The sequence below is a fragment of the Setaria viridis genome, chromosome 2 (assembly GCF_005286985.2).
Source record: "Setaria viridis chromosome 2, Setaria_viridis_v4.0, whole genome shotgun sequence".
Lineage (NCBI taxonomy): Eukaryota > Viridiplantae > Streptophyta > Magnoliopsida > Poales > Poaceae > Setaria > Setaria viridis.
Genome location: NC_048264.2, coordinates 43077614 through 43089072, shown reverse-complemented (window position 1 = coordinate 43089072; position 11459 = coordinate 43077614). Strand labels below are relative to the sequence as shown.

General features: G+C 49.7%; 2 protein-coding genes across 2 annotated transcripts; both read left to right on the top strand.

The window, feature by feature from the left end:
- Window positions 1-4032, top strand: LOC117842492 (GDSL esterase/lipase ACHE). Its single transcript, XM_034722959.2, has 5 exons — window positions 1-398; window positions 2083-2295; window positions 2744-2913; window positions 3048-3318; window positions 3556-4032. Exons 1-5 carry the CDS (start codon window positions 119-121, stop codon window positions 3822-3824), a joined length of 1203 nt encoding a protein of 400 aa, XP_034578850.1. The 5' UTR covers window positions 1-118; the 3' UTR covers window positions 3825-4032.
- Window positions 4033-7616: 3584 nt separating this feature from the next.
- Window positions 7617-9237, top strand: LOC117842494 (protein CYSTEINE-RICH TRANSMEMBRANE MODULE 13). Its single transcript, XM_034722962.2, has 3 exons — window positions 7617-7803; window positions 7932-8088; window positions 8949-9237. The coding sequence occupies exons 1-3, from the start codon at window positions 7755-7757 to the stop codon at window positions 8992-8994; spliced, it is 252 nt and encodes an 83-aa protein (XP_034578853.1). The 5' UTR covers window positions 7617-7754; the 3' UTR covers window positions 8995-9237.
- Window positions 9238-11459: the final 2222 nt, after the last annotated feature.

Below are 11459 nucleotides of genomic sequence, written 5' to 3'. Positions count from 1 at the left end.
CCCCCATCCGACTCCAACTCGCCCCACCGCGCCACCACCGCTGCACTAGCCCCAGCCCTCACTCTCCGTCCGCTCTCGCTGTCTCTCGCAGCACGCGCAAGCAACGCAACGACGGCAAATGGCCACCTCCACGGCCACGGCCGCCACCGGGGCAGCTAACACGGCGGCGCTGCTGCTCTCGCTGGTGCTGGTGCTGCTGGCGCCGCGGGCCTCCGGGGCCGCGGGCGCGGGCCGCGGGGACTGCCACTTCCCGGCCATCTTCAACTTCGGTGACTCCAACTCGGACACGGGCGGGCTGTCGTCGCTCTTCGGCGCCGCGCCGCCGCCCAACGGCAGGACCTTCTTCGGCATGCCCGCCGGCCGCTACTCCGACGGCCGCCTCGTCATCGACTTCATCGGTACGTGCACGCTCACCGGCTCCCCTAACCGTAGTGGCTGGCTGACAGCCTGACAGGAAGGAGGTGCTCAAGCCGTCGCCATGGTCTTCGTCGTCTCTGCGTGGATTTACTGTTCATTTTTTACTTTTCACCTGCTCGCCTCTTCTTCGTGATTGATTGCACTGCACGCCGGGACCCATCGATCCATACAGCCAGTACCTACCGCCTTCATTTGCCGGAACCAATGAATGCGGCGTTAATTCTACCTGCTCTTCGTTCAGTCGCTAGGAAATTTTTTCAAAAAAATGTTTACGCAAGTGTTCGTAGCAGTAACTTCTACGGAGTAGTAAGGACTCTAGCATTGTGCATCAAATTATCGCGTCCCGATCTTATCTGTTCCTCCTCGCCGCTGGAATGGAACACAACGAAGCAAACAGACAAGACTACCTGACCCGCCAACCCCTGCTGGAGTGCTGGTCACCGAACTCCAGGTAGAAAAGCCAAGCCAACCTTGACACGACCCTGAAACGCCGGTCTCTTGCCATGTGCCTGGCGAGCATGGGCCGGAATGGCCGTGCCTGTGCGTCTCCTCCATTCGAGCTCATGTCAGGGTGCGGCGGTGCCTCCATGGCAACTATGCACATCCCCGTCGCCATCCAACACGTGAACACGCGGGGATAATTGGTTTTATTCCAAACAATCTGACAAAAAGTTCAGTGATTCTCGTAAAGAATCCCCGGCGTACGATCGAGTGGCACTGCCATGCTTTTTGGAGTGTTAGGAGATACGATCAGTGAAGATCTCCTGTTGGGAGATACTTTTACGATGCTGATTTTGGGAAGGAGGACAGAAAGAAGCATTAGCTTATTCAGGTAGGTACGGTCGAAATATAGTGGGGGCAAACTGGCATGAACAGGGAACGATCGGGAATCAGATTTGGGTTGCAGTGGAGGAATATCAAATTTGGATGCTTCACTTTAAAGATTCTGATCAGAGTTGAAGGATAAAGGGTGGCATTTGTTTTTGGGGCTGTCTATATCACACTCGATTTTTTTTTCAACCGTCGGATCAAAGTTCAATGGCTGGATGTTCTTCTTCTACCTCCGTCCAGGACTGCAGGTTGTCTTCTACCTCCGTCTTCCTCTTTTGCTGCAACCCAAGCCGCCGCCCCGCGTGCCCCCACCCTGCCGCGGCAGGCTAGGGTCTCGCCGGAGCTCCGTCTTCCCCTTGTTTTTTTAGTCCTATGGTTGGGGGGAAACAACAGTACACCACTAGAATGCGAGCACACAGTAGGAAGCGATACGAAATACATGCGGGTTCTGTTTGAAATGCAGGAATTCAGTAAGAAAACTGCAAAGGAATTTTGACATATACTCTTTTCATGGAACGGCATCTTCTGAGGAACACATATGCTTGCATGAACCATCAATCATGTTTCTGCTCCATCTTTTGACAACTTAAGCGTTTTTGCCAAATTGATGCAACTTGTAATGAGTGGCAATAGGTAACATTACGTCTTTTGTGCCTCACCGTACATGGTTACTAGACTAGCACCTACTGAAGTACTGATTATAGAGCTTCAGGCTTTCAGCCATATACTATTTGCCTTTAACTGTAAAAATGTTGAGACAGTTACCATTTATCAGATGGAAAGTGACGCTGCTCAATATACTATTTGCCTTTCCTTTTCTCTTTCCAATTGCAGCTGAAAGCCTGGGAATACCTCACCTCAGTGCGTACCTCAACTCGATCGGAAGCAACTTCACACAGGGAGCCAATTTTGCGACAGCTGGTTCATCAATCAGACGGCAGAATACATCGCTGTTCCTCTCTGGTTTCAGCCCCATTTCCTTGGACGTGCAGTCCTGGGAATTTGAGCAATTCATCAACAGAAGCCAATTCGTCTACAGCAACAAAGGTACCGTCTCATACTCGATAATATCTTTCTTTCTCCTATAGCAATTTTTAGGAAACTTAGGGTGCGTTTGGTTCCAGTGCTAATTCTGTCACATCGAATATTTAGATACTAATTAGAAGTATTAAACGTAGACTGTTTACAAAACCCATTACACAGATGGGGGCTAAACGGCGAGACGAATCTATTAAGCCTAATTAGTTCATGATTTGACAATGCGCTGCTGCAGTAAACATTTGTTAATGATGGATTAATTAGGCTTAATAGATTCGTCTCGTCGTTTAGCCTCCTTATGTGCAATTAGTTTTATAATTAACTCATATTTAGCCCTCCTAATTAGCCTCCGAATATTCGATGTGACATGGACTAAACTTTAGCTCGAGGAACCAAACACCCCTTAGCATCTCTGCTCTGATCTTTGAATTAATTACTCTTCTGTTTTTACGTGTAGGTGGTATCTACAGGGAGCTCCTACCAAGGGCAGAATACTTCTCCCAGGCGCTTTACACCTTCGACATCGGGCAAAATGACATCACCTCAAGCTACTTTGTTAACAACACAACTGAAGAAGTCGAAGCCATCATTCCTGATCTGATGGAGAGGCTCACATTCATAATCCAGGTGCATTGCAGCTCACTGAACACGCACCACAAAACGGAACAGCATCACGTTGCTCCTTGACGGAGATAGCGCAAAGCCGCACCCACCTTTACATGGATGCTCTGCTCATTACTGAATCTTATGCAAACCTGCAGACTGTCTACTCGCGCGGAGGAAGGTACTTCTGGATCCACAACACGGGGCCGCTCGGCTGCCTGCCCTACGCGCTGCTCCACCGCCCCGACCTCGCCGCTCCCACGGATGGCGCCGGCTGCTCCGTCACCTACAACAAGGTGGCGCAGCTCTTCAACCTCAGGCTCAAGGAGACCGTGGCAAGCCTCCGGAAGACGCACCCTGACGCCGCGTTCACCTACGTTGACGTCTACACCGCCAAGTACAAGCTGATTAGCGAAGCCAAGAAGCTCGGTAAGGCGCAATCGTCCCGTCTGATGAACAAAACGAATGCATAGTCTCTTAACTGAGCACTGGGTTCGTGGAAACTTTTTTTTTCTAGAATACGCAGGAGAGCTGCGCATCATTCCATTAAGAAGAAATAGATAGTACTTATACAGCGCGGGCCTAAACCGGACGCACGCACACGGTAGAATCACATTCTAGGGTTCGTGGAAACTTCATGTGTTGTTGTTGTTGTTTGCAATGCAGGCTTTGACGATCCTCTGCTGACCTGCTGCGGGTATGGCGGCGGCCGGTACAACTTCGATCTGAACATCGGCTGCGGCGGGAAGAAGCAGGTGAACGGGACGTGGGTGGTGGTGGGAAAGTCGTGCGCGGACCCCTCCAAGAGGGTGAGCTGGGACGGCGTGCACTTCACCGAGGCCGCCAACAAGTTTGTGTTCGACCAGATCGTCGCCGGCGCGCTCTCGGACCCGCCGGTGCCTCTGAAGCGAGCGTGCCAGAGCAAAGGGCGATGAACCGGCCGTGCGTCACTCGTCGGGCTGGCTACGCTGCAGCTGCTGCTGCTTCTTGCTGTGTAATTGTACATTGGAGGAGCACGCGTGCTTGAGGATGGGGTATACTGCGTCATTTGTAATAAAGGGAAATGGAAATCACATCGATGGGCATCACTGTCCCGCAAAAGAGATCGATGATCAGGAAATACAAGCGAGAAATTAGTTTCGAGTCCAGAGCACCAAGATGCAAACAGCATCAGTACATCGGACAGTCAAGTGGTGAACATCACGGGTGCCAAGGACGGATTAACAAACAACCGCCTCCGGCTTCTTCCATGGCGAACTGGCGATGACGGCGACCTGTAGCCGCTGCCAAAACGGTGCGCGCCTCTGGCGACGGGGATGACGGCGAGCTTTCACGGTTCCTATCCCAGAACTACCAGTTACCTCTTGCAAGGCCCTCGCTCCCGCGCGCCTGAACGGCGGCGCCAAACCACGGCAGGCCGGCGCGCCACGACGGCGCCGCCCGGTCTGACGATTATTGGGGGTTGGCAATGGCGGAGGGAGGAGGGCGCATGCGGCAGGAGAGATTCGGCGGGGAAGGGGGACGGGGATCGGGAGGAGGAGACGCGACGGTGAGGCAATCGCGGAGCGGCGCGGGAAGGGGAACCCAGCAGCAGCCATGGCGGAGGGACCATTATGAAAATATGTAGGGTATTTATGTAAATAATTGGATCCCGATCCAACTTAGGAGTTTTTATGTAAATACGTGGATCACGATTATTAATCGCGATCCAATTTAGAAGGTTTAATTTAAAGTTTTGGATCATGACTATTAACCGGGATCCATTCCGAGGGGTTTCTGTAAAAAGATTGAACGCCGTCGGCGATGTCCGTCGTCCGATTCCGGTGACCTCCACACCCATCTCCATTCTTGGGCCGCCTCCACCCGACGCCCCGCCTGCCCGGATCCAACCATCGATTGCGCACTCGAATGAGGAGACGGTGGTCATGGAGGTGGAGGTGGAGGCATGGACTTTCGTGCCACGAGCTCCGGCCCAGGCGGCGCGCGTCCAGGACGCACCACTATGTAAGGAAACTTTAAAGAAGACGCGGGTTAACATACATAGGAGATGCGGGTTTTTCACATCTTCAAATTTTCGTTTCTAATGAGAGGTCATTGGAGACGCGCTTCTATGTGACCCTCGTGGAGACGTAGATTACTAAATTTGCGTCTCCTTTTGTGGCTGAAGCTCCATGTGCTTTGGCGAAAGACCACCGTTGGATGGAGGATCGGAACATCGAAGGTCTTGTCCCTATCTGCGATAAACTCATATGGCCATCAATGACAAGGTTAGCTGCATTTATCAATTTTAGAAAGCGAAAATACTTGCTCTTAGCAAAGTATTTTAAGTCACCTCTCCCAGTGATCAGTAGCTACAAGTTAATTTGATTTGTCCGCTCTGTTTATTCCTTTTTTTTATAAACTAAAAATCAGACTAAGTGTACAAACCATATTTTTTTTGTGATTTAGCCGTTGTCTAAATCAACTTAGCTCTTAGTGAAATCACACGTTAATGGTGGTGGTGTTGCTTCTATTTGTTCTTTGGTGATATTGGTTTACAACACTGATGGAGGTTCCATTGCTTCTATTTGTTCTTCGATGATATTGGTTTCGTTAACTCAAAACCATAACAAACACCTAACAGATTGAAAATCAGAACCGAACATAACAACAATAAATAAATAAATAAAATCGACGAAATCAGTAAGCTTGGTTCGATTCGATTTCGGTGTTTGAGATTTTTTTTACCACCCTGCCCATTGCAATGCACGGCATATTTGCTAGTAAATCTAATTAAAATTTATTTTATGACAAAGACCACTTAGTAATAGAGTATTTGTTGGTCAAAAAGTTATCCAAGCGACAAATACCTCTCGCGTTTTAAGATGGTGGGAATACAATTCATTTGTGGCAGCAGAGGAGTACAATGAGATGATCAAACAATCAAAACAATTCCGTGATTATGGAGTACTCCTTCTATCCCAAGTTACTATTCGTTTTGACTTTTCTAATTAGTTATGCACCTAGATATATATTTATATTTTGATACATAGTAAAAATTATACATTTAGAAAAGTCAAAACGAATTGTAATTTGGACGGAGAGTAGCCAAACTGAATCAGTAATAGGCCAGCACTTAAACTAATCCCAGTGCAGGTTTCATAGAAGTTTCATGCACATTAATTAGGGTGCCATGTTAGCATTTTTGATGATGTGGCAGTGAGTTAATGAGGAGAGAGGTAAGAGGGGTTTCATCTAGATGAAACCAGGTATGCACAGTTACCAACACATGTCTTGCATGTAGTGCATATGAAACTACACCATGAAATTTTGCATTGTAGAGGTAGTTCCAAATACAATTTCATTTTCATGTTGCTTATGTGGTTCTCTTGGAAACATCAAAATGAAACTCTCCATTGAGATTAGCCTTATATGCTTCGGCTCTTATTCTGTCATTCTGCACTTCACAAATCCTGCATGCAGATCGTGTGCGACTGTTTGGGCAGCTGCTTCTAGCGAGCGCCTCGAGTGCGCCACCGCGACATGCGTGGTGGACTGGATCCGCTACAAAACGCCAGCACACCACGCGATTCTAGAACTCGAGTTCAGGATGATCTGGATTAAATTTAGGGATCGGCGAGGCATGATAGCCTCGTGTAATCAGGGAACCCCCCCTTTGCTTCGCACAAAGAAAAACATATCTTCAGCTTCCACCTTGTTCTGATGTAGCGCCCTGCCATGCTCTGGCTGGCATGTTTTCGACGTCCTCGTCTTCCTCGTCGTCGCCGTCTTGCCGCCAATGTTCCAGTGTTGCTCTGTTTCAATGTTTCACGCCCTGTTCCGAGGACGTCCAGGCGTTCCCCGTGCATGTTCGTAGAGAAGCAAATTAAACGGGTGGTTTCTCAGCTTCATTTTGGGGTGACCACACACCATGGCCACCGCCTCAAGCCCTCAAAGATAAGTTAGCGCGTGTTGACGAAGACGGCGGCCGTGGCACGTCCGTAGGAGTAAAATCAGTTGATGACGAGACGAGCGTTGGACACGGCTGCGCCTGGTGGTTGCGACGTGTTAATCCATCCATCGAAGCTGACGACGACGCGGCGAAGCAACAGAGAAATGACCAGAAGCATCTCTGCTCCTCGTTCTGTTACACCAAGCCACTCCTATTGTACGGGCATGTTCGCTTCAGCTGACTTATCAACCACCAAACAGTATTTTTCTCTCATAACAAATCAGCCGTTTCAGCTTTTCAGCCGGCTTATAAGTCCAGCCGAACACGCTCGTAATTTCAGCATCGAGCTTGCATGTTCTGTTCGATACTTCGATGTGATCCGGACTTTCTCCATCTTTCTGCTGCTTCAACTGACCAGCAGTTTCATCCCATCCCTTGTTTTCGTCACGGCAACTCTTTCATCTGAAACCAGAATAACTGGCACTTTCCCGGCAAAGTTTGGTGCGGCTGCGGCCTGCGGCGTTACACCACCGCCAGGAATCCGCCGGTGGCCACACCCCCTGGAACACGCCGCCTCTTGCCAAACCTCTCGTGGCGGCGGCTGGCCCGCAACGCAGCCAAACAACAATAATGATCCCGGGTCAGGCGGGTTACACAAATGGCCCACCACCAGGGACCAGACACCGGGGGCCACCACCACGTTCCCCGACGACGCGGTTGGCAAGGCAAACGGCTAAGGGGAGAAATCACCAGGAAATACACGACCCGTTCCCCTCTATAAATTATAAACCGCCCGGCCCAAGACCCGTCCACCCCCGTCTCGCTCTCGCCCAAACCACAACCCCACCCAAACCGAACGAACCAGCGAAAGCTCCCCTGACCCTGCCTCTGCTCCGCGTCCGATCGCAAGGAAGAACCGAAGAAGAAGAGGGAGATGAGCTACTACGGCCAGCAGCCCCCCGTCGGCGTCCCGCCGCAGCAAGGTGCGGCGGCGGCTTCTCTTCCCGTCTCCTTACTGGATTCTGTTTGCTTCACCTCTTTTGTGTTCCCTTTGTTACTTTCGTGATTCGTGAGGCTAAAATCCCTGGCGTTTGGATCTTGATTTTTCCAGGCTACCCGGGGAAGGACGGCTACCCGCCGCCGGGGTACCCGCCGGCCGGCTACCCCCCGCCGGCGCAGGGCTACCCGCAGCAGGGCTACCCGCCGCCGTACGCGCAGCAGCCTCCCCGGCAGCAGCAGAGCAGCGGGCCTTCCTTCATGGAGGGATGGTACGTTCCTGATTCCCTCCTCCTCGTGTCCCTTCCACTTTTGTGCTGCGCATGCTCGTGTGCTGCTACTTGATACTAGATTGGATGTCTCTGGAATTTCCTTGCCCGATTAGGTCAAAAGTTTAGGGCTAGTTTAGAGGGTTGGCGACTTCGTTCAGATTACGGGTCAGATCTGCCAGCGCCGGCGCGGCCGGTGATGGCGGTGGCCGCCATGCTCGTGCGTGCGCACGTTCGCCGCGGTGTGTGGGGCCGTGACTTGACGCGTGAACCACCCTACCCTTGGAAAAGGTAGCCGCCTGCCTCGTGTCCTTGGTGACGTGTCGGTCGCTGCACGCAAACGCGCACACGTATTCCATGGGGCCGAGGCTTGTCTTCTCCCTCGTGCTGCCTGGACCGTCCGATCTGAGACGTGCGGTGGGGCTTCCGAGTCTCCGCAGGTCCATTCTTGCTGCACTTCCACAGAGAAGTAGGGGTAGTTGTCAGTGTGAAAGCCCTGGGATTTTCAGATTCCTTCGGGGTGAGGTCGCTTGGGATGGGATAATATTTCTCTCATTTTTTTTAAAAAAAACATAGTATATTTCTTTCCGTTGACGCGCTAATACCAACGAGATATGATAGATGCTCTAGCACTAGCGTTGTACTTACAATATCACAATTGGAAACCGGAATATGTCAATGGATGGCTGGGCATTTTTTTTTTCGAAAACATTGGCTGGGCATTTTGAACAAGTATATTACAGCTATGGGTTAAAGCTATGGACCATGGTGACTTTACATTTCAGTAACGCATATTCTAGAACCGGAATATGCTTGCTTTCGTTTGATCTTATCTGATGTTGATTTTCCTCGTGCCTGAACAGCTTGGCTGCCCTCTGCTGCTGCTGCCTCCTGGACGCCTGCTTCTGAGAGAGGACCGACGGCGGATTCAAGATGACAGCAAGTGGGACAACCTCATGGAAGGACCGGAACCCAACTGGGCAGTAGCGTTCTTGTGCTTCGTTATCGTCTCTTTTCGTTTATGAACTCCCTGCAATGAGACTGCTAGTAGTACTCTGTCGGTGTTGATTGGATGATGGTTATGGCTGGTGTGTATTCCGTGGGTTGCCGTGTTTCTGGTGGAATTCAACCCGGGATTATGGAGTGCGCAAATTGGTGTCTTCTGTCTACAGTTTTGGTCCGTTTCTTAGCCGTTACGCTGCTGCCTATCTGCGCGTTAGCCGCCGGGTCTCGCTCGGGCGCCCCGTGATGTTTGACTCTGGCGCACTTTGCTCGGATCGATCCTCTGACTTGACCTAACAATTTGAACAGTCTGATCAGAAAAAATCACTGTTGGTTCGTGTGCACGTGAGGCGTTCAGCTTCGCTATGTTTTGTGTTTGCGGTGGACTGCCCGTTTTTCCAGGCCTGGATCAGTAGACACGTTCAGTACAACAGTGACCAAGTCTTGGTCCAGAGGTAGAAGTAGAACAGTTTGCTGACTCTCAACTAGTCAAGCTCATGCTATATGCGATCCCTATGGTTGTGCTTGGTTGCTTGGTTAAGTCCCTGACCAGACTAGTCTAATGCAGCTTGATTGTTTGGTTGCCTGTCCATAGTACATAGCCAGGCCAGCGCAATACAAAAAGAGCATCTAAGTCAGGCTATACTAGTATGCTCGAATCGGGCATACTAGCTGAGACAGGCTAGATCTTAACCAGGCTAGATCTAAGCCATGTAACCAAACACACTCTATGACACACATCACATTGGCTGCGCCTTTGCCTCCACGTCAGGTTTGGACAGAGATGTTTTGTTGCCAATTTACATTACAAATTACAAAAATATAAAGGAAAGAGAAAAGTAGCAGCGTAGCCTTGTCTACGTTCATCAGCAAGGTGTGTGCTCAGTACAGGAGCACGATGCACTCGAAACATTCATCCGTGAACACGACAGGGCGCTCCAACCTCCTGCCGGCTCGAATGCATCGCGTCCGTCCAGCTGCGCATTTGGCCGTCCATGCATGTGCGATCACATCATAGAGTCGAGGTACGACACCTGAGGCAGAACACACCACAACTTCTCCGTGCATGTTCACTGTATCAGCACCTAGGCATCTATTCCTACCGTCCCAAAACTATATATCTAGATATATAGATATAAGTATATATCTATGTGTATAATAAAATCTATCTACCTAGAAAATCAAAATAAATAGTAATTTGGGACGGAAGGAGTGGCAATGAACTTTGTTGGGTAAGAAAAAGAAGGAATTAGGAACAAAGAAATGTCGCGGGATCAGAACTGGACTCGCCGTGTCATGCTCCAATCACCCCAAACGTCTAAGGGCGTGTTTGGTTTCACGGACCAAAGTTTAGTTCCTGTCATATCGAATGTTTAGATACTAATTAGGAGTATTAAGAATTACAAAACTAATTAGCTCATATTTAATCCTCCTAATTAGTATCTAAACATATATGTTCCTAATTGCACATGTATAATCGCGTACACCACACATGTAGCAAGCACGAAGCAACCTGTCCTTTTTTTAACGAGACGTTAGCAAGAAGCCAAGAGCTCTGCACGTGTTTCTTTCGTGATAAAAAATACATCTTCGGGTCAAAAAATAATGATAAGAGGTTACATCTTGGGTAAGCACTGATCTTCTGGCAGCTCACAAGTAAACTTATCAGAATGTCATAATGCAAGAAACCGTGTGACCCCAGATCTGAAGCCGAGACCTCTTGTGGTCGTGGACCCTGTTTTCAACACTTGATGTTGATTTCATGCAGGTGTGGTCTCCATCAGAGAGAAATTCCAACACGACTCAGGTCTACAAGCCAAGAAAATGCAAGACCTGGAGCAATTGCTTATTTGCTTGGCAGCTGCGGCATGTCCATGTTAGCTTTTCGTCAGGTCGGTGTGACGCAGCACCATGCACCTTCAATTCAACCTCGTCTTGTGGTTGGTTATTAAGAACCTCACCTAAGTTCTGAACCCTGCTGCGAGGTGTGATTCCTAATTTGCTGCTGTCACCTTCGGCCGTCTGCCGCTGCATCGTGTGGCTGGTTGGCATCGAACCTCTTGCCGGCGCTCGGAAACGTCGCGTGCTTCCGAACGACTTCGCCGTCCATGTGCAATCTGATGCAAAACACACTAAAATTCGCAATGCATGTGCAGTCCATACGTACCAGCCTCTCAAAGAGAAAAGCTTTGCCTCTGACATCAGCGGAAGAAAAGCCTTGCCAATGATTTCAGCATCTCGTACACGGAAATTAATATTTTTCCTTGATATGCTCTTTGTACCATGAAAGGTAGAAAAGCCTTTTTTGCCTTTGATCTCGGCAGAACAAAGTCGTTATCAGAATAAGCAATTCGACTTTCCATACTTAAAAA

Excerpts from the sequence above, each read along its gene's own strand:
- LOC117842492 (XM_034722959.2), top strand. The coding sequence starts at position 119 with ATGGCCACCTCCACGGCCACGGCCGCCACCGGGGCAGCTAACACGGCG. Across the intron at positions 2,296-2,743 it reads ATTCGTCTACAGCAACAAAG|GTGGTATCTACAGGGAGCTC; the intron begins GTACCGTCTCAT and ends TTTTACGTGTAG. Across the intron at positions 2,914-3,047 it reads GGCTCACATTCATAATCCAG|ACTGTCTACTCGCGCGGAGG; the intron begins GTGCATTGCAGC and ends GCAAACCTGCAG.
- LOC117842494 (XM_034722962.2), top strand. The coding sequence starts at position 7,755 with ATGAGCTACTACGGCCAGCAGCCCCCCGTCGGCGTCCCGCCGCAGCAA. Across the intron at positions 7,804-7,931 it reads CGGCGTCCCGCCGCAGCAAG|GCTACCCGGGGAAGGACGGC; the intron begins GTGCGGCGGCGG and ends TGATTTTTCCAG. Across the intron at positions 8,089-8,948 it reads CCTTCCTTCATGGAGGGATG|CTTGGCTGCCCTCTGCTGCT; the intron begins GTACGTTCCTGA and ends GTGCCTGAACAG.